At 28.4% G+C, this 25,823-nt stretch overlaps 2 protein-coding genes across 7 annotated transcripts in view; one reads left to right on the top strand and one right to left on the bottom strand.

Moving 5' to 3' along the window:
* The window catches only part of stac (C2 and C2B_Munc13-like domain-containing protein staccato), a 32,916-nt gene extending 7,322 nt beyond the window's left edge, over positions 1-25,594 (top strand). The window contains exons 1-19 of one of the 6 annotated variants that reach the window (XM_018458086.1): positions 5,365-5,742; positions 10,223-10,381; positions 11,120-11,375; positions 18,174-18,338; positions 18,441-18,619; positions 19,471-19,515; positions 19,601-19,760; positions 19,915-20,438; positions 20,582-20,731; positions 20,940-21,077; positions 21,165-21,356; positions 21,452-21,746; positions 21,904-22,262; positions 22,423-22,612; positions 22,709-23,015; positions 23,404-23,484; positions 23,968-24,091; positions 24,188-24,381; positions 25,072-25,594. In XM_018458086.1, coding sequence (XP_018313588.1) covers positions 5,642-5,742; positions 10,223-10,381; positions 11,120-11,375; positions 18,174-18,338; positions 18,441-18,619; positions 19,471-19,515; positions 19,601-19,760; positions 19,915-20,438; positions 20,582-20,731; positions 20,940-21,077; positions 21,165-21,356; positions 21,452-21,746; positions 21,904-22,262; positions 22,423-22,612; positions 22,709-23,015; positions 23,404-23,484; positions 23,968-24,091; positions 24,188-24,381; positions 25,072-25,166 — 3,714 coding nt within the window. In that variant the 5' untranslated portion in view covers positions 5,365-5,641 and the 3' untranslated portion in view covers positions 25,167-25,594. Of the gene's footprint in view, positions 1-5,364; positions 5,743-9,322; positions 9,587-10,222; positions 10,382-11,119; positions 11,376-15,987; positions 16,911-18,173; positions 18,339-18,440; positions 18,620-19,470; positions 19,516-19,600; positions 19,761-19,914; positions 20,439-20,581; positions 20,732-20,939; positions 21,078-21,164; positions 21,357-21,451; positions 21,747-21,903; positions 22,263-22,422; positions 22,613-22,708; positions 23,016-23,403; positions 23,485-23,967; positions 24,092-24,187; positions 24,382-25,071 lie in introns of those variants that run through there. The other 5 variants (XM_018458088.1, XM_018458087.1, XM_018458090.1 and 2 more) reach the window with 5 other exon arrangements.
* LOC108729126 (uncharacterized) lies at positions 1,193-3,639 on the bottom strand. Its single transcript, XM_018458093.1, has 4 exons — positions 3,173-3,639; positions 2,233-2,966; positions 1,727-2,088; positions 1,193-1,452 (listed from the first exon to the last, which is right to left on the bottom strand). The coding sequence occupies exons 1-4, from the start codon at positions 3,632-3,634 to the stop codon at positions 1,223-1,225; spliced, it is 1,788 nt and encodes a 595-aa protein (XP_018313595.1). The 5' UTR covers positions 3,635-3,639; the 3' UTR covers positions 1,193-1,222.
* Positions 25,595-25,823: the final 229 nt, after the last annotated feature.

A 25,823-nucleotide genomic window follows, 5' to 3' on the forward strand; every position in this document is an offset into this window, starting at 1 on the left:
ACGTTTAACAGCAACAAATGATGATACTATCGCAATTACAGCATCACAATAGTACCAAGATTGAACGTGATTTATGTAAGTGCCATAAGTAAAGTGATAATTTGAAATTTATCATACCTTGTCGCAACGAGTCAAATATTTATTAGCAATGAAATTATTGTAAAGATTCCTAGGCCGACATTCATAGTCACACACAATTCTTATATCTTTAAGAATATCTTAAGTACAATCTTAAGATGACATACGTAAACCAATCTAAGACGTTTAGCATTTTAAGATATCACTTAAGACAGTCTTGATGTAAGAACCGATTAAAATACCATAGTTATTATCTTAAAAACATGAAAATTGCAATTGCGTTTAATGTGCAATTACCACTCATTAATTTCAATACGTCTCCAAATTTATTGATTTCTCTGTAAAGGATAAACGTGATACATGTATTTTGCACAGAAATGAATTCACCTGCTGTTATAAACACTTTCAGCACTCGTTTATGCATACTATATATTTATACATTATTTACATAAAAATTTGTTAAATTTGTAGTTTTCGAAGAAACGGAGTTAACAGCCGAGTAATGTATGACTAGAAATAAACAAAATACGCACGCAAGGTCACGAGGTGCTCGTAGTGATATCAGATACATGCTCAATGCAATTTTGAAATCGATTCGTCAACACACATATACAGTGACAGAATTTTTGTAAAACCATATAAAATGATCTCGTAAATAACTCCCAGGAAAGAGACATTTCTGTACAAAACACACGTATCACGTTATATATACATATATTACACTGTTTTAACGTTAATAAATCGCAAATTATTCATTGCTTCTTAAAATAGAATATCTTTTATTAAAGTTTAAATCATAAGAATCATTTGTTACATTTTAAACATGTTTTGAATAGAATTTAGTCTTTACCGTAGATATCATTGATTTCTGAGAAATTTTTTCTTACAGCAGAAAAATTAATTAATTATATATGCATATATAATTTAATTAAATTATTAATATAAATTTAAATATAAATTTAATTAAATTATTTTAACATCGATAAATCGAAAATTGTTCATTGCTTCTTAAAATAGCTTTCATTAAAGTTTAAACCATAAAAACTATTTGTTACATTTGTATATATTTTGAATAGAATTTTGTTTTCATTATAGATATTGTCGAAATTTCTAAAAAATTTTTGAAAAACAATGATCTACGCGTTTACGTCCAGGTGGATTCCGTCATTTCTTCGAGGTTAGATTCATCTTTATGTTCTCCCAAACAAAATAATGTAGAAACAAAACTAATTGTTTCCATGAACATAGTGACTAATAGCAAGTTATTTGCCAAACATGCTAAAGTGCTCCTGTGATTTCGACTTCGCACTTTACTTACATGATTCATTAAACGCATTAGTTTTCCGAAAATATTATCGGCCTCCTTTCTTATTTCTGCAAAAATAAAAATATACAGTTTATTTATAAAATTAACTCTACTATCGTGCACAAATTATTCTAATTCCAAATTCTTTTAATTAATTTAGAATTAATTAACAGAACTCGATTCCAAAAGAAAATAAAAATATTATTTACTGAAATTGCTTCGATATCAAAGTAAAATATTTTTTTAACAATTTTGAAACAATTTAAAAAAATTAAACCAAAAAATTATTAATTAGTATGTTGAAATATTATCTTTCTCATATGTATTAATATAAACACTTACGATCTCTCTTAGAATATTTCACGAGATATCTCATTTGATTATTTTCGTCAAGTTCCTCCTCACTTACACTATCTGAATCTGTTATATTAACTAACGAAATATCAGTAGAAGTTGACGTTTCGATGTCTGTATCACTTAAATTTGCACATCCAAATAATTCCAAAAGTTTCATCATCCATTTAGATAGGCAGGAGAGAATGTTATAATGATTCTGCCATAATTCTTTGAAAGAACTTCTAATACCATGAATAAGAAATTGTTGCATTTTTAATACAAAACGATGAAAATTTCTAATAGCAAGTATCGTTTCCCTTAATACGCCATTTTTATATATATTTAATGATACAGATAATTTTTTATATCTAAAACAATTATTTATATAAATTTTTAAATAAATACTATTTTAGTTATGCATTTTTAATGTTAATAGTATAAAATTCTAAGAAGTTATATCGTGCACTATAATAAAGATTAATAAATACATGAGTTATTAAAATATTATTAACCTCATAGCCACTCTCTTGTCCTTAGCGGCATTTTTCGAAAGCGTGTTTAACTTCCTGTGACCTTCCTGAAAAATTGCAAAATACTGACACACATCATACGTTAATTGTCTTCCCCATTCGTTTCTCGAAAGAATATTCCCGAGTTTATTCGCGATACGATAAAGAGGTGATCGTCTAGATATCCGTTGATCTAAAATTTTTTCGTAAATATATTTCACTTGCTGCGTTGTAGACTTTGGCAGTCTTCGATAGAACTGGCAGTTAATGCTCGCATTGCCGATATTAATCTTACATCCACTTAAATTTTCAATAACGGTTAACCATGGTTTGATAAGAAATCTATGATGACCGATTGCTTCGTACGAGTCTTGATCTCTTGATGAAGACATGCAAGTCATGAAACGTCGTAATTCTTTGATACAAACACTGTAATAACTGATCTTTTCAACAAGTGAATGACATAGCAACATGTGCAATTGTTCACTGGTTGTGCCGTTACTTGGTGCAGAACGGATGAATGCTTGATCTAAGCGAAACTTAAACAATTTCACAGTATTGTCGGGTGAATCTTTCGCTAAATTTACAAGAGCTCGATCGAGATTAAAAGATGATGTTGGATTCCTCCTGTTTGTTACCGGCAACAAACATTCAAATAATTTTTCGCTAAAACTGGCGGCGTCATTTATAGTACTGAAAAACTTGAAACTCTTCGTCTTTTTGCATAGTGATAAGTCCTGAAATAAATATTAATAGATTGTGTTATTTATATAATTGTCCTAATTCATAAATAGATTGCCCAAACTTTTCTTCTCGATACCATCGACGATAATTAAATGGTTGCTTTTAAAGCTATAATCTATTTACACATATACTTATACCTCTTAACTATAATTTCTTTAAACTTCTAAAATAATCTCTCTTTTGATATTTTCGAGCTTACCTTATCCTCGTATAAAGTCATATTATATGTTTTGAAATAATGATTGATCGCAAATCCAATCTCTTCTCCTATTCCAATCAGATCGTATAATAGCAGCGATCCCTGAACAAGACTTTCGGTAAACCAATTTTTAGAAATTGTAGAGTTCCATAATATTTGTTTATATTCACGAATTGATGCAGTTAGGCCGCTAATTTGCGCGAATTCCATAATTTTTGCACGTATAATCTTGCTTATTTCACTAATTGTGCTTGCCAAACTGCCTCCATCGGAAGACGACAATCTCAGGGTTATTGGCTGAGCGAATGACCCAGTTAATCTCGCTAAGAAATGTTTTATTATTATTTTTGCATGTTGAATCTGTTTTGGATTTACCAAAACAAATGATACAATATTCGGTTGATTCCTTCGAGATACTGTCAACGTGGAAAACGTTTCATTATGATAAATACTTTCCGTCATCACACAAAATACATTAATCTCTGAAAAAAAATTATAGAAAGAAAAGAACATTGATTATTGATTGTACATTTATTTGTTATTGTGATATGAAATTAAAAATAATACACTACCAAAGTATAGAAACAAAATAATCAATTTGCAACTCATGTTTGAGCTAACTATGTTTGCAGATAACTGGTTCGCTTTTATGTAGATTTTTTCAAACGAACGTCATGCAATTTATCGTGGACAATAAAAAATATTTCTTGTACGTTCAGTTAAACTTATCTCGTTGCAAACTATCCATTGATGCATATTATAAAAATAGAAAATTTATGCTTTCATTTAAACGGACGTTAATGCTGCCTCATATATAACATGATGCAATAATGATAATACAAAGTTTATTTTCGAGATTACAGAACAATAACCAATATATTTATAATTTTTATGAAAAAATAAATTAATGTCTGATAAAGATCAACGCTAGTATTTTCGTGCAATAATACTGCAGAAACATTATTGATGTTTGCTTCAACGGATTCGTAGTGTATGTATGTATGTATGTATAGCGAAATGGCGCGTGGCGCCTGCGTTCAAGAATCGCAACGATCGCGTCGTCAGTCTGGATGGCAGCTTTTACCAGGAATCAATTCTTGCACAGGTACTGGCCTAGAATTAGTAATGGAGTGCGTTTGCGTTACTGTCTTTTAGTGTCTACGATAAAATAAAATCGCAAAAGATATAAATAGAACTATTTAGATAGTCATTGAATTATTAATGATAAAAGTGATACTATATATTTAAAAAAATTTTTTTGTTTTTTATAAAGTGTACTGACTGATTGAATATACTGTTATGTCAGTGTTATCAATAAAAAATATTTCTTATTTATATTTATATTTCTTATTTGTATTTCTTATTTATTTTTATATTTTTAATTAAATTAATTATCTTGCTGGGGTAAATTTTGGTTGAGAAGTAACACAATATCCTACGTAATGTTGAATGTAAGAAATGCATTTCTGCGTCCGTGATTCTTCGATATTAATCTTATATATGCCTACAAATAGATCACCTGCATAATAGATGATATCATCGAGATGACAAAACAAACTCCACGAATGTTGAGTCACTTACACAACTGCGCGTTTCAGATGATTACTTAATTAATCTGACATCACATTTACAACAGATAAATCACAGATGAAATAAACCGAGTGAAAATTTCTTCCGCTAATTACTTAATTTTTATTTAAATGTTAGCTAAGAAGAATTAACATGGAATCAATTTTAACCTTTTGTAGATATTTACTAATTTTCTAGGATTGATTTCTTTAAATATCAATCATATAACTAGTTAGTTAATCCTTTGTCGTTTTTTGCTTGAAACACACAAAAAAGTAAAGAGTCAAAAAATTAAATTACATAGGAAATACCAGCAAAACACTTATAGATAAATATATATTCCATTTAATAAATTAATATAAATTAATTTTAAACATAACTCAGTTTATATGAGAAATAAATCCTCTACACCGTGTCATTATTTAAAAAAAGTTTATATTTCCAAATAAATGAAAAATATTCTTAGACAAAATAATATTGTAAAATCAAAATTGTTTAAATACAAAAACGTTTTGTAAAACATACATAACGGGTAAAAGAACTGAGAATACTTTCTTGATAATAGGTGCCATCTATCGGGCGACCAAGAAGTAAAGTGAATGGTTGAATGTTCCATTCAAGAATAAACGGAACACTTACTAGTTGCACTTATACCAAGCTTATAACTCCAGCCGGCATATTTCCGTTGCAAAATATACTTAAATTTCCTACGTACAAGGGGTCAATATTTGACAAGGAATGTTTCTGTGAGTGCACGATTAATGTAGGTATACAATTTTCTGCAAGTTCGGCAATTATAGTTAAGAATCGAATGCTTGAAATAACGGTGAAGTTCTTGGAAAATACTAAATCGCGTATAAGTGCGTTCTGATTCATTGGGTGATAAAAGATCGAGCGAAGATGGATGAAGAAGCTATGTGGAAAAATTTTTACCACAAGATCGTGGAAGAGAAATTAGCAGAGGAAAACGAAAAGAAAGAGAAATCGGAGCACGAGATAAGGTAAAGGGATTTCAGTGCATTTCGATCATTATTTATGTTGACTTTTAATTATTTTGTATTTCACATATTTTGACGGAAAACACTGTAAAATTTCTACAGAAAATTTTATATTGTTTATTGAACGAGAAAGAATGTACTTAAATTATTAAATATATTATAGTAATAAAGTAAAAGTAATAAAGTAATAGAACACTGTTAAATAATTCTATAAATGTTAAAAATTATTTATTAATAAAATAATCTTATACAAAAATTAAATGTCTGTATTTATAACAATATTTGACTTGAAATAACGCATATTTATAAGAATAAAATAATATTTATACATAGTATGCATTATTATTTTGTAATACTTTGTCTTACATTTATGAATAAAGTATATAAAAAACTTCTAATATAAGAAATATTAATCTTTTCAAATAAAGGAAAAATATATTCAAAAAGTTATTGATACAATTTGTTTTTAACATGTTACAATAATTAACAGATTAAATGGACAATATAAAATTTTTATCTACGTTCAAATTATTAAGATATTTGAAAATAATATTAAATTATAACATCAAGAAAAGCAACGTGAAGTTATAAAGTATGACTTATTTTTGGCACGAAACTGGAGCGTCGATAACGATGAGCCCTGCATATTCATAAACTTCATGATTAATGATAATGCTTTATGATAAACAAGATGTGCTCTTGACACTTGGTAAAACCTCAAATTAAATTGTCTGTAACTAGGCGTGTATGTAGGATCTATTAATAGAATGAGACTAACATTGAGAGTTCGGAGGAGGGACTACGCGGCGACTAACAGGTCTGAGTTCTATACCTGTAGGCAAAACGTATAGGTGTATCTATATATACGTGCGGCTGTTCCACGAGATCTGGTGTCCAAGGTCGGTACAACGTTATATGATTCATAGTTACCTCTCCTATGACGTCTTTATAAAAGATACTTAATTACTGACGTTACGTGAGGAACATGAAATCAACCATCTGTGAAGGAATTTGGTCAGGTGTAATCTGATTATATTAATAAAAATAACTTATTATAACGCACGCATTGCAATTTGTATCCGGTAGCTGAAATATATTTTTAAGCACTTCTAAGTTTACTAATTGTATTGCTCACTCATAACTACATGTCATATACTTATTATATACGCATATTTATTATATGTACATATATATATATGTATGTATATTTATATACGTATAATTAACATACTTAATTTTTATTGTAATTGTAATTGTAATTTAAGCAAAATAATATGTATGTAAAGATGATACATACTTAATGCACATATTTTTTTATTGTATAAAACATATTTAATTACCATAAAATGCTGTTATAATAAAAATAAAATTTTGTAAGAACAAAATTAATTAGAACAAGACAAAAAAGTTATAAACGTATACTATATTCTATGATGATCCATTCTCTTAGAAAACATAATGTCGCGTCTGTTTCTATTTTTATTGCGTTTTCCATGGTTCTCACATAATTTAATGTCATGCAGCGCGAAATAGCACGCACGTCACAAGTGGTCGAGGGAATTCCCTGGGTTTCCTCGATGGGTAAATTGATGAGGAAGAAGTGGAAAGGCATCTTAGATCATTGCTTTAGGTGAATGACCTGCGAGAATTGTTGAAAGTTAGATTGTTTTTCAGATAGCATCTTATAATTGAAACCTTCGAAGTTTTTATGATATCATCAATACATACATCAAGCAGTTGCTGAAGTTTGCTAAAGTGATTGACGAGTGCTTCGAGGTTGAAGTAATGACTTTTTTTTCCAATAAATATGTTTTGTACACGTTAATTGTATTATACATATTATGTAACATTGTGCTGTTGGAATTTTGTAAACTCGTAACATTTTAAATTTATTATAAGATTTTAAATGTCATATATTTATGAAATACCAAAAACACAAAACACTTTTTAAATGTTTTTAACAAAATTGAATTCGACAAATTACTTTAAAAACGTTTAATCTAAATGATTATTTTATCTCGTGGTAAAATAATATATACATCATCACATACTTACGTCACAGGTAATATATTGTATTGATAAATTTGAGATTGAAAACACGAACGTACGTCTGGCTGTATTATTTCGAAGTCGTTCAACTTATTGAAAGCCATAGTTTATATCACAATAGACTTTATCCTTATTATATGGATAAACTTGAAATGCAAAATACTATTTTAAGTCAAACATATCTAAATAAAGTAATCAAAGTAATTGAATCCAAACACATTTACATATTGAATAATACAAAAAAATATAATAACGTATAATTTTTAAATAAATTTCTAAAAATATATATTCGTATAACAGATTCATCAATTTTACATAAATAAACCATAAATTAGCATCAAGTGTAAAACAATTTATGGTTCGTTCAAGACCAGTTTAGATTAAAATCGATTATTGATTAGAAAGACAATTCCGCTGGATCATCTAGCCTTCTAAATTTTCATGCCGTAAGAAATTAAAAGTAGATGATAAAAATATAAAACAAGATCGAATAAGTCTACATTTTTCAAACGTTGGTCGATCGCAAAATACTCAAGTGGCATGCGATACCATGAATCATTTCGTTCTTGAGTTAAGAATAAAAGAGGCTCAGAAGGATGCAATGCTTTGCTTTAAGAAAAAAAGGAATGCAGCAGTGACGCAAGTCAACGAACATCTATTTCTTGTTCTTCTTGCTTCGTAATTTGAGAACGTATTTCTGTTTCGTCTTCGTAAACTGTTTACAAGTCACAAAACTTATATGACAATATGTTCTTAATGTTTACATACAGTTGTTAATTAAAAAGAAATTAAATTTCTTCATTATGTTTTACTGTTTTATGCTTTTTTTTCTAAAAAGGACATACGATTGTGTCATACATACGTATGATCAAAGTCATTCAGTTAATTGTTTTGTTTTTTGTTTTCTTATGCATATGCATAAACTATTCTTTGAAATTGATTGGAATGAGCGGTAAACACAAAGAACTGTAAATTAAACGTGCCGAGCTTAATAGTTATTTAGCGTACGTTATAAATTCGAGTATATCTCTCAAGTTATCTTATTCAATTGTTTTTTTTAATTCTTTTAGGAACTTACAAATGCATTATGTAATTAAATTTGAATGGTTATGTGTAACCGTTTAAATTTAATTACATAATGCATTTGTAATTATAAGTGTTTAAATTTAATTATATAATGTATTTTTAAGTTCCTAAAAGAATGTTAAAGAAATACTATTAAAAATTGATAGTTCATATAGACAGCAGTAAATATTACATAATACCATAACTTCATGCAACTAAATATTGTTGTAAATCCTCGAATCACAATTATTTTTTGTCAGTTACATATAAATATTATCATTATTATTATGATAGGTAATAATTATAATTATAAGTCCGTTCGAACCATTGCAAATAACGTATTTCAACTACGTCTTTGCTAATTATTTATGTAATCAAATCCCACTCATATCCTGGTTCCTCCTACTTAAATCACCTACCTGTTTCCCACTCAAATCCTTATTCAGTACGTAGACTGACATGGATCAATGCATTTGTCAAAAATATTCATGTAAATCTAAACGAGCTGATTTAATTCCATAGAATCTGTAGGCTATAATTAGCGAATATGGGAATTTCAAGTAACTCATGTGGGAATCCTTATCTCTGTACCAGGAAAATATTGTATAATTAAGTTTCCAGTTTATATGACCAAGCCGTAGTGTTATGATAGTCAGTGCAAACGAAGCCGTGGAACGTGAATGTAACTTCTAGAAGATAATTTAGACCTGAAAATAATTCAGTCTACTGAAATGTGAGCATAAACGTCAATTCGTTTCAGTTTTATTTTAGTTGATTCTTACATGTTATATTGTCTGGAAAAGTTCTTTGGAAGTGATATTTGCTAATACACAATAAATTGTTTTATGTCTTATCAAAAGAGGTGTTATATTATGTAACAGAAGTCTGTCGAAGTGCAGTTGAATAGTGTAAAGAAAACATTCAAACTTTTTGTAAAAGATTTGCTTATTAGTTTCATAACTCAGTTTAATATTTTATAAAATTATATTTATCATAATAAACTTATTTTTAATTTAAACAGAAAAGTCAATGACATTAGACAACTATATTTTTTATCACGTTTTTGACAATAATATTAAAACAGTATTAAATAGTATTAAATAATTTGCACATTTTTTTGTATCTTGTTGTCATAAGGGAGTGATAATAATATTTAATATAAAAGATATTATATAGTTTATAAAGTATATCTAATTATTTTTATTGCGTTTTATAGTATATCAATTCGAAGTAATATATTTAATACTGTCAAAGACAAATTTTAAATAAAATTTAAATGCAAGAAATAAGAATTAATCTTGTTTAATAATATAACGCGATTTTTCTTGCCTAAATTTTCATTAGAAGACGTGTTGTGTTTTTGCTAAAGGACTAAAAAAATGAAAATGGCGCATTTTGAAAAACTGGACGAGAATCATCCTTACTATGCGATTGCTGCTTTGCGAATGTCTCAAAAGCCGGAAGCGAAAGAAGTGACCGTCGCGAGATTCTATTGGAAATTTGCGGCATTCAACTTTATTAGCAAAAGGTGAAAACGAGATGTTCATGTGTATGCAATGTCCATTAGTAGAAAAGCTTGCACTGCGTTTTAGCACAGTAATATTGCAATATTTTATGGCTTTTTTGAAGCCATAAGCTATTCTTTTTAGTTTGCATAATTATATAGATGTATGTGCTTATCCGATATATTTTTTAAAAGTTTCTCCCACATATTTCCACCTTTTTTCTTTCCCAAAGCCTGATTTATATACCCATTTCGTTTTGAATATCCCACTGACAAGTATTTTATTTCTAAATAATCATAATAATAAAATCAGCGATTTACCCAACGAAAAATGACCGTCAATTAGACATCAATGTCAAATCATCATCGTAATCATCAATTTTACGTCGATTCGACATCAATTTAATGAAGCATTTTTCACTGGGCATAGCGTTTGAAAGCGTTATAAGCTATTTTTAAGTTTATTAAATTATTTACCATATGTAAATTTTATATTACATAATTTTATGTTATAGTAGTATAAAAGTATAAATTTATACGCTTCTAAATATATATTATATTCGCTCATAAACACCAACTTCATTATATGTATTAGAATAAACTAGAATATACTCTAATTATATATGTGCCCTAGGATATTTTTTAGTTAATGTATTAAAGATATAAAAAATTTTATAAAAATATTTAAAAGATATGAAATTTTGTAATTAAAGTTCAGAAATTATTAATTCATTATTAATCTGAAATAATATCTCATTTTAGAATACAAGAATCAGATGGCGGCTTTTTCGAAAATCTCGGCACGCTGCTCGCAGAAAAAGCTCGTGCTCAGCAACAAGCAGAAGGTTCACTTCCAGAAAAGAAGGCTGAAACGCAGGAAGAAGAAGAAGAAGAAGATAGCACTTTGAATGAAGAAGGAAGTATCGATGAACCAACTGAGGCTTTGCTAGAAACTGACAGTGACAGAGATGAAAATGAACATGCTCGAAATTTTTTGGCCGAATCGATGGGCTTAAACGTAAGTAATAAAATCTTGAACTAATTACTAATATGACACATGAGATAAATTATAAATTTTAGTCCATAGACAAATTTTTATTTAAATAATGATAAAATATCACACTGCAATCCAAGTAACAAGCTGACATTATTGTCATCATTTTGATGTCAAAATGATATTAAAGACGTCCAAATTATGTCAGTTTGCTATCTGGGAATTTTCTTTTAAATTTCCAATTCAAGTACAAAGTTTGAAATTAATAATGCACTGTCAAAATCAAAAGTATGATAGATCTTCTATTAGAGATAATAGCGTTCTATTTTGTGATTCTAAGTCTAGATAGATTATTTCAGCATCTTACTTCTAGAATATTAATGACTACTTTCGATAAGAGAATGAATTCTCACATGTTAACGGTATGTGAAGTGTTGCCTGAAAATATTTCGAGTAGCTCCATACCGCTTCACCTACGTCAATAGATAACTGGTAGTCTGTTCAAAATCAAAACAACTTTGCTTATAATTCTGAAGAACTTTTATATAATACATTATACACCGTTTAATTTGAAACAGATTCGTTGTCATGGGAAAGTAACTTAGAATAATAATTGCATTAATTTTTTTTAAATAAAATTAAATTCTTAAAACTTATCTTATCGTTAATCTATATCTCTAACAAACGAAACGTTGGAAAAAAGTTTTACATAAAAAGGACGATTTTTTATAAAGTAAAAAAATTCAGCTAAATACAAATACGAAAATAATTATAAAAAAAAATTTATAAAATTGTTAAAATAATTATGTAGGACACTTAAGCATAATGCGCAATGATGTAAAAAGTTTCGACATTCTAGCAATCAGTTTGAGCATCCTACATAATTATTTTGATAGTTGAATAAAATTGTTTTTAGTATTATCTCTGTATCAGGCTAAATATTTTTAGACACTTTAACAAAATCATTTCTTGTATGTGTAAAGACTATTTATTACAACATATTAGAGGAATTTAAACATTAAAATTTGATAGATTTAGAACACTTATAAATTAATAAACAATATTTTATAAACCTGTTATTATGCGTGATTTTACGTTAAGCGTATATTTTCTGGATTATTACTGCATAATATAGTTAATTTTTTGTATTTACAATATGCATTCATCATTTATGCTTCTGTTCGTGGGATCGAAACTTCATATTTTCAGTATGGTGTTGTATGTCCTACCACAATTGAATGACCGGTAACAATATTGATTTTACCAAAGGTCTCAGTCTGGCAGGGAAGCTAGTCGAAGTTAGACGCTCCCTTACGTTGCCATGCGAACCGCTGTTATAATTTTCTTTGTTCAGTTTTATCTTTAATTCGGCTTATTTTAAAATAATACACTTGACCGAAGTCAACAAACCACTTTTTCCTAAAATGGACATAAAAGAAGAAAAATGTGTAAGTCTGACATGAAATATATTAAATTATTTATTAACACATTATGTTTATTTACACTGTAATCAATATTAAGTATAAAAATATTGATTTAATTTATATAAATCATAGTCTTATATTTGCAGAATAATATTTTATTTTTGTATTCTGTAATCACAAATAGTTTCGTCACAAGAAATTCATTAATTTATAGTGAATATACTCTTTCATATATTTTATTCTGCATGATGTCATGTGTGCGCAATAAAATGATTCAATAAATTTTTATTAATTCAAGAACAATCACTTATTCTGAAGGTTCAAAGTCAGACTTTGATACAAAATCGATAGCAATTTTCTCTGTATAATACCCGTTTGTACACTCTCTGTACACTAGGGTGTTATGCTTTACGCTTAATCGAGCAGTTAAACTCCATCTGAAATGAGATCCACGTGTTCGTGCGTTAGCAAATGCACTAATACAAAGTCGTCTAGTCGACGTACGACGACTCTGATCTGTTGGTCCATCTATTCCTGGCAGTATGGTGCTCGCCTTCGTAAAGTTCCTGTCTTGTCTTCTCACGCTGATTATCCTGACCATCTTCTTTAGCTTCATCGCTAATTGTCGTTCAATTAATAATCAATTCTCAAAATATATTTATGTCAAGAGATATATTCTAGAAGAATGAAACACAGTGAAGTTATTTATATATTTCTACATACAATTAATGAGTGATTTAATTAATTAAGAGGGTAGTGAGTTTTCCTTCAATTAATCCGTTTAAATTTAAATTAGCAGAAAGAGAGAGTTTTAATATTTAAAACTTTCGGTGAGTTATGTAAGAAATGTGTACTCTGATTAAGTGAAAAACAATTTGACTTACTGTGGTATGAATGTGCCCCTTTAGAAAAGTAAATGTGTATTGTCAAGACAATTCCAAATATTTTACTGATGAAATATGTGTGATATTTTCATTATATTATAAATTAATTTTAATTTAAAATTAAATTATGTTTAAACAAAAGATTTAATAAATAATTGCATATATGTATATATTAAAAAATAAAATTAAACTGTATTTTATACACATGATTTAATAAATAATTGCATATATGTATATATTAAAAAATAAAATTAAACTGTAACAAAAACTTAAAAAAAACTTTAGTATAAATCAGAGAATTATTTAAATAATAGAAAAAATTGTTAATAAATGCCAATTAATATAATAATAATTTGAACTATACGTAACACAAGAATAATTTTTTATAATTTATTAAATTTAACACAGTTACAAATTACAACAATTCAATATTTGGAATTTGCTAAGTTATAAAAATAAATCACCACTCAGAAAACCAGGCTAAAATACTTTCTTTTTCTGTTCGATAGCCTCTTGAAAAATTGGCAAATTGTCAGGGACACAGTTTAAAAATGAAACAAATTGTAACACAGTATCATCTGTCTTTGAATATCTATAGTTTTCTTATTTTTATAATATAATTTTCTTATTTTTATTATTAACAGATCTCTTCGAACATAAATTAATGCTTTCTGTGATTATTTGATTACAAGATATTTCTACTAAACAATTCTAAATTCTAAGCATCAATAAATTTCTTATCTATCATAACATAGTTTGCACATAAAAATAATACATTATAAATTATTTTATTAGTATTGTGAAGAATAATTATGATCATTATAACAATACAAAGTAACTAACGTCTTAAACGAACTCATCCTCGTCGAAAAATAGAATTGGTATTGAAGTGGGCGTAAGGAGTTGGACCGTCTCAAAATTGCTTAATTCTATGAAAATTAAATGAGGACGGAATACGAAGGACGAAAGTATCTTGATACATTCAAACAATCCATTATCATACAACGAGTATCTCGATGTGCCTTGATGGCCAATGAACTAATTGTTAGTATATCAACTTTCATTGGACGTAATTGTGCGAACGTATGAACGCATTGTGGTTGCACTTGTTCTGTGGGTCACTCTAAACGGGATACGACATAGTTCTTTCATGTCCAGATTCGCCGATTGTTTTCAGACTATTTATGCACGCAAACGCATGATGCTCATTCCTCACACACTCTGTCTTTATAACACACAGCAAAAAAATATTAGCGCGACAGAAATGACACGTGTAATAAAAATTAATATAGAATTATTAAACATATTAAATATTTATAATTTTAGAAGATTTCGTTTTATTAGTATATATTTCAGACGTAGTATAAATTTAATCTCACTGTCAGACACACACATTTGCTCTTGGCAACTGTATTTGCCAGTAAACATTGATATTGAAGGTGTCCTAATTCTGGTTTTGTCGTACAAAATTCTTAATTTGATAATCTTGATTAGAAATTAAAAGTTCCTATATGTGAACAGCAAAACATGTAAAGTAAATAAAAAATTACTCTAATTTCAAACAAGAAAATTTCAACAATTCGATATAATGACATGTGATGTATGCCTCTATTAAAATAATCAAAAATATAATAAATATATATCTATAATAAGTTAATATATAGTTTCTTAGAAATGTTTAATTGAACAGTTTTATTTAATTCGTAAAAATTATAATTTCGAATTTTAATAATTTTACGTAAATCATCTATATTAATTCTAAAATTCATAATATTATATTATTTTAAAAAATATTATAGCACGTGTGTACAAATAGTTTATTTAGAAAATATCTATTTAAAATCGATGATTTAAAACTAGCTATTTTAAGCATATATATATTACCAATCTTTCTGCTAAAAACATTGAAGAATTACTAAAAATCACGATTAAAGCAGCAATGTAAGATCCAATTATATTATGATAAAATTTGTCTTTTTCACGTGTTTCTTAACTTTTAGTTACTAAAGTACATATTGATGTAGGTAATCTTCAGTGTTTGCTAACAATCCAAAATTTGTCACAGCGTTGTTAAAATTTATCTGTTTTCTTAAAGAACATAAGCTTTTAATAACATGTTTTTACGCTGATTCGATAATGAATTCTTTTATCTAGAAATGTCTAAAAATTATCTTCAAGAAAATTTCACATTTTAATATTACATAGGTATGCTAAAAATAAAAAAGTAATTTATTCTCGACTGTTGTGCACAAATAAAATTACAAGATATGGTATAATGAAAATTTCAATAACGATACTCTTACTCTTGTCTTTCATTCTCATATCAGTTGGCATACTCGTGCATGCTTATATCATAGACCATTATTGTAGATGTCAACTGTGTAAGATGTAATTGTGTAATATCACGATTTATGCGTGCTACGATTGATGGCAATCGTTAATTATGTATACAAACGATTGAATATGCAACGACTCAGTATATTGTCGATAAGAAAGGTCGTGGCCATCGTGAAAGTTCATCTTTGGCTGTGAGTTTAATACCGCAACGAAATTCATCGATCGTGCATGCGATAAATTAGTATCCTCTCTCTGTCGTTAATAACGCATAAAATACTTTTGGAAAATTATCTTTAGCTATTAGCTAAAGCAATAATTTTTATTGCCCCTCTTCTCTCTTCCATCGAATGTGAGTGTACAGGGGTCAGTGCGCGGAATTCTTTGTCCTCACGCAAGGTCCGAATGTGTTGCGCGAGCAGGTCCAACGTCTAATTGAAACCAGGACCACTGGTGCATGAACGTCATTGTTCTTGCCGAACAACATGATCTTCTGTCTTGCATCTCCACGGGTCATTGTCGTGCTGTTCTAGATTTCTTTTCGCTAGATCTTCTGTCCGTTATCGTCGTCACAGCTGTTCGAAACGAATCGTCTAAGAAAATTGTCGGTGCACCGCTTAAAGTAAAAGAATTATGATTCGGCTAAATAAATTTAATAATGATTGCGTTGGACACAAATAGTGCGAATCACAGGAGAACTACATGAAAAGTGTAGAATGTATAACCCAATAATTATATGACAGTCTGTGTGGTTATTGTTTCTAAATCGACAAGTGAATAATTAAATGAGGTTTAATATGGTGAGCACAAATCCGCCCATAGGGACAAACACCCTCAACCGTAAGAGAAATACATTTTGTGGAATACCAAAGGCTGAAATTGAACGTAGGACTAATGCGCTTTTACAATCCATGACGGTGAGTCTGAACATTACAGACGGTTGTGATTAATAAAACATTTATAAAATCATTTACTCGAAAAAATATAAATATTTGTACTTCTATTGAAAATTACATTAGTGTTTTATTGATTTTTATACTTTTTTTCTTTTTAAACATTGCATATTTATTTAATTGCATAATTTTATTTTTCTAAAATATTTTAATTTCTTTATTCTGAAAAAATATTAATATGCAAATTAATAATATAATTTAATTTTAAACTGTAAATTTTAATTTTGATTAGTGATTAGAAAAATTGTGTTTTATTCTGTATTTATTGTATATTTATGTTTGTATTTATTATATATATATATGTATATATACATATTTATAATAAATATACATATTATATTTACAATAAATTCTACTATCGTTCTCTAATTTTACAATTTATATCATGTATCATTTTCACTATCTGAACATAATAATTGTCCCAAAAATATATTGACAAAAAATTTACTAAATTTTAATAAATATTTTTTTTAATAGTAGGAATATACTTATTAAGATATAAACACATATTTATTAAATACAAGAACCATTAGTTTTATTTAACTATCATTTTTTTCATCTATCTAAATATTTATTTGTCGTAAGTAAAATAAATATTCCACTAGAATTATTTAAAAAATATTTATTAAAATTTAATAAATTCTTTTTACAATGTAATGTTGAATTTTGCAAAATAATGAAATGTTTTATTTATGTATAAGTTAGATGATGTACATAGATATTTCGATTAAAAACTTTATATTCTCCGATTTACGAATAATACCCTCAACAAAGACTTGAAAATTCCCTCAAAACTATTTAATATCATTGGTAAACTATTATTTTAAGAATAATTAGGCAATTAAAAGCACTACCTTAGATTTAAATTAAACAAAACAAAATACGTAAAATATTAATTAATTAATATTAACTGATAAAATTTATATTGTCATTATACGTATACAATGATTTACGGAAATAACCAAATGTACTAACAATTATCTATAATTAATTGATTCGAAGAAAGTAATCGCGCGCGCGCGGTAAAAACAATCTTTCAATATCAATATAACATTTAACTAAACAAATATCTATGGTATTATACTACAGATATCTTCGTTCACAAATTTCCAAAAGAAATTTGTAACAATGGTACGATTTAATCAGAGTTCCGTGAGTCATTGTACTTACATACGTATTTCTAGAAAAGTTTTTAAAACATTATTTATTGTAATGTATTGTCTACAGATCGAAGAGCTTTATGCTGCGCTAGTGTATATGACACAACATCAAATTGGCTTCGACGTTTCTAAAGAATGTAACCAAGAAACTCTTTTGAACCATTTACAAAGTGCCTTCAAAATTGATAATAAAACACACGAGAGAGTATTGGAACAAACGCAAAATCTTGAGGTAATTTATTTTTACAATTATTTTACATATATCAAATAACATAGCATTGTAATTTTACCATATATATAATTAAAAAATTTTGTCACATTTGCTCATATTTAGCCACCAGAACTGCATCTTAACATTGAAGTAATCGAAGCCAAAGAATTAGTCCCCAAAGATTCGAATGGTAAAAGTGATCCTTTCTGCGCCCTTTATCTCGAATCAGCGCCTACCAGAAGATACAATACTGCCGTAAAAACATGTACATTAAGTCCAATCTGGGAAGAACACTTTGAACTGTAAGCAAAATATATATTTTTCTACTTTTATAAAAGAATTTTCATTTTAATATATTACGTTATATTTTTTAACTCTTTGTGGACGAAAGCTTTCTAACAAAGAAATTTAAAAGAAGATCTCACTTTTTAAGGATTTTTAGGATCACTGAATTCAATTCTGGCCTTTAGAATTCTAAAATTCTAATTAAAAAACATAATCTGATACCGTGAAACTCAGTTTAGGGATAGGTTTTTGGTCATCATTGAATTTAAATGTAGTCTGAAAATGTCGAATTTCGAAAGAGCAATAGTTTTCAATGAAGGAAAATCTAGCTTCTCATAATCGGAGTTTGAAAGTCAAATTAATATAGAAATCAGAACCCATTATTTATGTATCAGTGATGAGCTTCGAAACTAAAAATTTGATATTATTTTGTAATTAAAAATTCAGTAAAATCGAGTTTTAAGATAATCAGATTATTTTAAAAGAATTCTATCCGTCATATTAGATCTGTCATTTTTAATTTTTTTGATCTCAGATTCAAATAAATTATTAAATTACCCTATTGACTAAATTTTATAAAATCAAGTGAGCAGTTTACAAAATAAAAGAGATTATGCCAAAATAGGCGCGTCTGTCCACAAAAGGTTAATTAAAATATTTTATTAACCTTTTTTTAAAATATCTAAAAGAGGACATAAATATATTAAATATTTTAATATATTAGTAGTTAATTTTAATAATTAATTTTATATAAATAATTAAATACTGTGTTAGAGCCAAGATCTAAGTTTATTTTATAATTTAAAAATAACTATTAGATGTAATTATAATATCGTATCTATTTCATACTATACATGTTATTATTTAGGCCGCTGGAGGACCCTGAAAATGACATTTTATATCTTGAAGTATGGTAAGTCATAAGTCATACACATCGCTCCCTATATAATGATAATTATTATTAATTATTAATTAATCTTATTTTATGCATTTCCTAGGGATTTTGATGCTGCCGAAACTGTGCCTGAAAAAATGAGTAAAGTTAAAGATATTAAAGGTGTTCGTGGCTTAGTTAAATTAGCCAAAGAAATTGCAGTAACAGCTACAACTGGTAGTCATAATAATGAATTTATTGGTCGATGTCGGATATCCTTGAAGGTAATATAAAATTTTATTTAAAGGATTAAAGCATATTTCCGTACATAGATTTTATTTTATAAATATATTACATTACATTAACATTCTATTTATATTTTTGATATTAAATAAATATGTCAAATATATGTTATGTTTATATTATTTGTTTTTTTAGGATATACCTACAACGGGTCATACTATGTGGTACGCTCTAGACAAGAAAAATAAGTCCAAACGTCGTGGCGTTGTAAAGCTCCGATTGGCCTTCAGTGCAGAACATAATGCACAAGTGGCCGCACAAGAACACCGACACCTGCTAAGAGTGTTGCTGCTTCATGAGATTGAAATGGAAAAAATTGAAAAGTATTGTTGGTGTGGTCGTTGGTCGGGACCAGCCGAAGCACTCATTCTTCAACATAGCGCGCAACGTGGCTTACTAGCCAGAAATCTCGCTTTGGCACAATGGATTGAATATGCAAGGATCCACGAGGAACATCCATTAAGTTTCACAATCTTTAATGAACTTATAATCAATTTGCTTAGACCAATGGACAGTGGTCTGTTTTCCGTTGATGAAACAAAACTCTTTTGGAAAGCCACAAAGAAAATTGTATTTTCATGCCTAAACACTATACGAAAAATTAGAAAATTGATTTTAGGGAACCAAAATACGATAATACAATTAACTTCCATCTTAAGGTAATTACTTATATTCTTGCAATTTTGTTAACTTCATAATACGTGATTGTATTAATGAGGATGTCTTAATGATCTTTAATATAGAAAGGAATGCTTCGAATCATTGAAATCAAATTCTTAAAAAAAAATTTCAATCATTTTAGGGTATTATCATCCATATCCTCTTTGAAAGTTCCTGAAGATGTTGACTTCTTTCCCGCCAAAATGTACTTTTGGTTTCCTGAATCTGAAAATTTGAAAATAGATATACTCCAAGGTTTAGAATACACTATTACACAAAGTTGTGCTGAATGGTAAGCGAAACAGAATGCATAAATATAACATTTTTTATTCTTTTGCTGTAATAAGCTATACTAAGGCTGCGTTCCACTTGACGCTCGCAACGTTCGCGAGCATCGTTTGTCCTTGTTTAACATTCAATAAACGACAAGGATGAAATGATTCCACGAGCGTTGTGAGCGTTAAGTGGAACGCAGTCTAAGTATACACTTTATGTTCTAGGTTTGAACATATATTAAGCAATAATTCGCCTGAAACAGAATCTGATGAAGACGCGCTTAGGTATCATATTAAAGTAGTTCAACTGATTAGAGCAGATTTACAGAGAGCTATTGATTATTATGACAAAATATTCATAAAGTAAGTCGATCTATCTTATAGATATTATATGCTCGCAGGGTATAATTATTCAATAAACGATATGTAAGTATTAATTACAAATTTTAGGAAAATCAATATTCCATATGCAAGAATGATGTATTATGCGTATGAAAAGAGAATCAGTGATATGTGCATGATCATTATAGAGGACGTGTGTGCCAGATTGAAACGAATTGAAGTTGATAGCACTGATAATGCGGAATTGAGCCTAGGCACGACTCTATTCGAGCTTTATCTTATACTTCAAAGATATGCCACGTGAGTTCACATAATTCTGAAAAATTTATCTACTTAAGCATTTAAACATTTCGCTAATTTTAAACATTTCGCTTATTTCTACATACAATTTACAGACTTGGCCAAGTACTTTGTGCCGAAGGACAGCTAGAGAATATGAAGATACAGAATTATTACGATTGGTTTAAGGGCGGTGTCGCGCATTGGCTGGAAATTGCAGTATATAAAGCACTTAAACGCATCGATAGAGCAGTCGAAATTGATACTTTGCAAGCAGTCGACAGTAGCGTTCAGTATAGTTCAAGCGCTGTAGATACATTAACAACATTCTATCAAATTAAAGTTTTTTGGACGCAGCTAGCGTGGCCCGATATTGAAGGTTCTTATACGTTCATAGCAAGAATTATTGATGTAAGTTTGAAAATTCGGACGTATTTAAATAATAATTGACGTATAGTGTGTATTGTCATTAATAAGAAAATTGTGATATATTATAGACAAATAGATAAAATTGAAATTATATTAAAGATAACTTTAAAAAATTTATAATAAAATAATCGTTTTGTAGGATATTTGTAAATGTTCCATGGCATATGCTGATAAAATGGCAGAAAAAGCGGAGATAACAACGGAATTAGAACAACTTTCTCAGAGCAGCGTGTATGAAAAAAGATTTACAATATCAACAGCATGGTGCTTTGCTATTAATAATATCGATTATATCAGAACATCGATTGCACCACTGGCTCAGGACTTGGGATTACAGGATATTATAAATGCTTTAGGAGAGCACAAGACTCATGAAGAGGCTGATCGTTGTCGACAGACTCTTCAGCTTATCATTAACAATGCCACAGATACTGTGAAGAACAAGATCATAGAGTTATTGGAAATTGTAGCCAATAAAATGGCTCCTGCAATGAATAGGTACGTAAATATAATTAAAAATGTATCATTTTCTTTCAATTAAAATACCCTTAATTTGTAACAATTTATAAGAAATTTTATAAAAGGTACAGGTAACTAATTTTTTTAAATTTATTTACTTTTTAAAATATCTTAATAAGTAATTTGCTTGTATTTTCAGATATCTCATGGAGGGTGCCGAATTAATTGACACAACCAGCAACGCGATGGATCGTCTGCTACAGTATTTAGACAGTAATCTAGCAACTTTGCATGATAATCTCAACGAGGACAACTTTAACAGAGTTCTCCATGTGATTTGGGAAATCATATCACAAACGTTGTATGATCTAGTCAACACTAATTTAGAGGTAAATGCACACAATCACTCAAGAACACAATCACATTCTTTGCTTATCATAAAGAGTTTCAATTATTTCATAAAATAATAAAATTGTTGCTTACAGAAACGACGACCACCAGCATTTTACTCGAATTTGCATAAAACTCTTCACACGCTCATTCGATTCTTTAATCTCGGTGCTGATGAAACAGCAAACATCCAGGTTTTGGAAAAAATAGAACGTCTCTTACAATTACATGGACTCGAGACTGCTGAGCTCATACATCGTTATCATCAAGAACGCATGGAGGAACAGAAGAAAATGGAAGAACCTGTTTATGGTCTTGTCAGCATCAAAGCATATTTTGTTGATAATTCGTTGAACATCCAGATTCTAAATGCCAGAAATCTCCGATGTATGGATAGCAATGGTAAGCAAATTAAAAGTTTTTATAACATATAAAATAAAAAGTTAACAGAATTTTTTTACGTACTCGTATAAAATTAATGTTTGCAAAAACAATAAAAGTGTTGTTAGACGAAAATTAATAAATAACTTAAATAAACACAAGATGAAGTTTTACAGTTACGAGAAGAAGATATTATCTGATAAATAGAAGTTCTGATGATATAAGTAAAATCAAATAATACGAAACAGATATTTCACACAAACTAATTAACTGTAATAATAAATAAAACATTTATGTGTCTTTTTGGTGGAAAATATGATAGGTATCAGTTCTGATAAATTCAATCGCTGGTAAAAAAAAATCGCGAAATTTAGAAGGAAAAATGACAATTTTTTTTTCGATTTTATAGGCAATTTTATAAGCAAGCTGTCTACTCTCGAGCGTAAACTACATTCAAAATCTAAACAAAAAGTCAAAGAAGGGAAGACAAGTATGTAAAAGTGTAGAATACAAAGTGGAATTCTTCCTCATCAATTGTATATAATTCTCTATCAAATTGCTTGCAACCGCGAAAATAGCATTTTGGGAATGCATGGCACGAACAAATTTTAATGTTTTATAAAAGTAGAAAAATGATCTCTAATGAATATAGTGGTCTTCCTGACTTAAAAAGATTGGAGATTGTTATGGGGAATATTGTTTATCTTGATTATTTGTAATTTCTTATCTATGAGGTTCTCTAAAATTATTATTATTACTATATATCTGAAAAATATAATTTACATTTTTATAATTAAATTCAATTATTTCTACATAATTAAATTTGTGTTAATGAACCTTACCGATGAGAATATATGTATTGCGTCAGCATTGATAATCATCATCACCGTGCATGAATAGTTTCACAGTGGGTTTCTTCAAATGTTATAAATCGTGTTATACAAAAAATATAATTTTTCTATGTCTATTACAGGTAAATGCGATTCCTATGTGAAGATCAGATTATTACCCGAGGAGAAATTTGCCGAAGTTAAAACGCCTAAGACGCATGTGCAGAAGGAAACACAGTTTCCCCTTTTCGACGAAACGTTTAACATGTTAGTAGCCAATTATGACTGTTTAAAATTATTACAGATATAAAGTAAAAGTAGAAGATAGAATAAAATACTATGAAATAATTCTAACATTTACAGTCCTCTTACTCCGGAACAAAGAGCCGTAGAGAACGCTATAGTAGCATTTGAATTAAAAGACAAGGACTTTCTTAGAGCAAGATTTATGGCTGAAGCTTTCCTAACATTTAATGAGATTCCTGACACTGAACCAGAAACTAGCTTCGCAATTTTAAATCAAATTCATTTAAAGCTTTCTCGTCCGACCAAAAAAGGTATGTAATAATGGTATAAAATAATAAATAAGCTTTTATTATGTTTCAGAAAATTATCGGATCACACTTTTTGTGATAATAATATAATATCATATTCTTACACTAAAAGAAAAGATTGGCTTCTGCAGCAAATTAGATGGTAAAATATGGCATAGCATTTTTAATTGGCTGCAGCAGCCAATTTTTGGTTGCCTATCCACAATGTCAGTATAAGATTTCGATAGATTAACGCAACCAAGAATTAGCTGCTGCAATCAATTAAAAATATTATGCCATATTCAGCTAATCCTTTCTTTCAGTGTACAGCTTAATTTCTTAATTTGAAAATAATACAGAATATGGTCCGTACTCAGAACATGCTTTTATCGATAAATGTGTGCTTTTATTTCTGAAATTCTATAATATGTAATATAAACTGTATATTAAATATGCGCTAATATGATTATAAGCGTGTTTTGAATACGGACTTATATTTATCGAATATTTATATAAAAATAAATATCCTATTATAAATTATTCATGTAAATGACCTATAAAATATGATTTTATATTAATTATATTAATTATATTTATCGAATATTTATATAAGTATAAATATCCTATTATTATATAAGTATAAATATCCTATTATTCATGTAAATTGTGTGTGTGTGTGATCTCTATAAAATATAATTTTATATTAATTTAAAGATACAGACATCATTCGTGCATTGGAACACCGAAAAGGAGACAATCAAGCGATGGACTTCATTTCAAGGCTTAATACTAAGATGAATTCTAAATGATACACGTGGAGTTTCAACTTTAACATTGATCTACGTTTGGATAATTTTCGAAAATACGCAATGCAAAATGTATTCACGCAACTCAGTCTGTATAAGGCATGGCAATGTTAATATCGCAACCTGCCTTACCAAAAGTCGCTGTGAATGTTTCTTGATAAATATGTTTCGGTCATCGTGTTATTATTAATTCCATAACACGATGCTGACAAATGTCTTAAGGCTGTGCACAGTTTCGATCGTTTTTATACTTTCGAGAGAATTATTCAATAACGCATTTCGAAACTTTAACCGAAGGCTGAGTAAGTGCTACTTAGAAAGAAGTATAATTGTATTTATTATACAGTAGTAAATTATATGTTGAACAACTATAATACACATACTCAAAAATATTTTTGTAATATAATTTAAACGATAACGTACTTGCAATGTAACAGAAATTTGGAAGTATCTTTTATATGTGTAAGGAATACCATTACACTCAACAAATGAAACATATGTATATAGATCTTAATAATATTAAATAATTTAATAACTGATATTGTATATTGTTGTTCTATCATCAATATCATTATACTGTTTTTTTAAAAAAATATAAATTCATCGTTAATATTTTTGTTTACATGTATATCTTTAATAATTTTAGTGTTTTATGCGTAT

This window comes from Mycetomoellerius zeteki, unplaced genomic scaffold, assembly GCF_001594055.1.
Source record: "Mycetomoellerius zeteki isolate Tzet28-1 unplaced genomic scaffold, Tzet1.0 scaffold70, whole genome shotgun sequence".
NCBI lineage: Eukaryota > Metazoa > Arthropoda > Insecta > Hymenoptera > Formicidae > Mycetomoellerius > Mycetomoellerius zeteki.

Coding starts and splice junctions, on each gene's coding strand:
- LOC108729126 (XM_018458093.1), bottom strand. CDS start 3,634: ATGACGGAAAGTATTTATCATAATGAAACGTTTTCCACGTTGACAGTA. Junction 2,967..3,172: donor TGACTTTATACGAGGATAAG/GTAAGCTCGAAA, acceptor TATTTATTTCAG/GACTTATCACTATGCAAAAA. Junction 1,453..1,726: donor GAAATATTCTAAGAGAGATC/GTAAGTGTTTAT, acceptor TTATTTTTGCAG/AAATAAGAAAGGAGGCCGAT.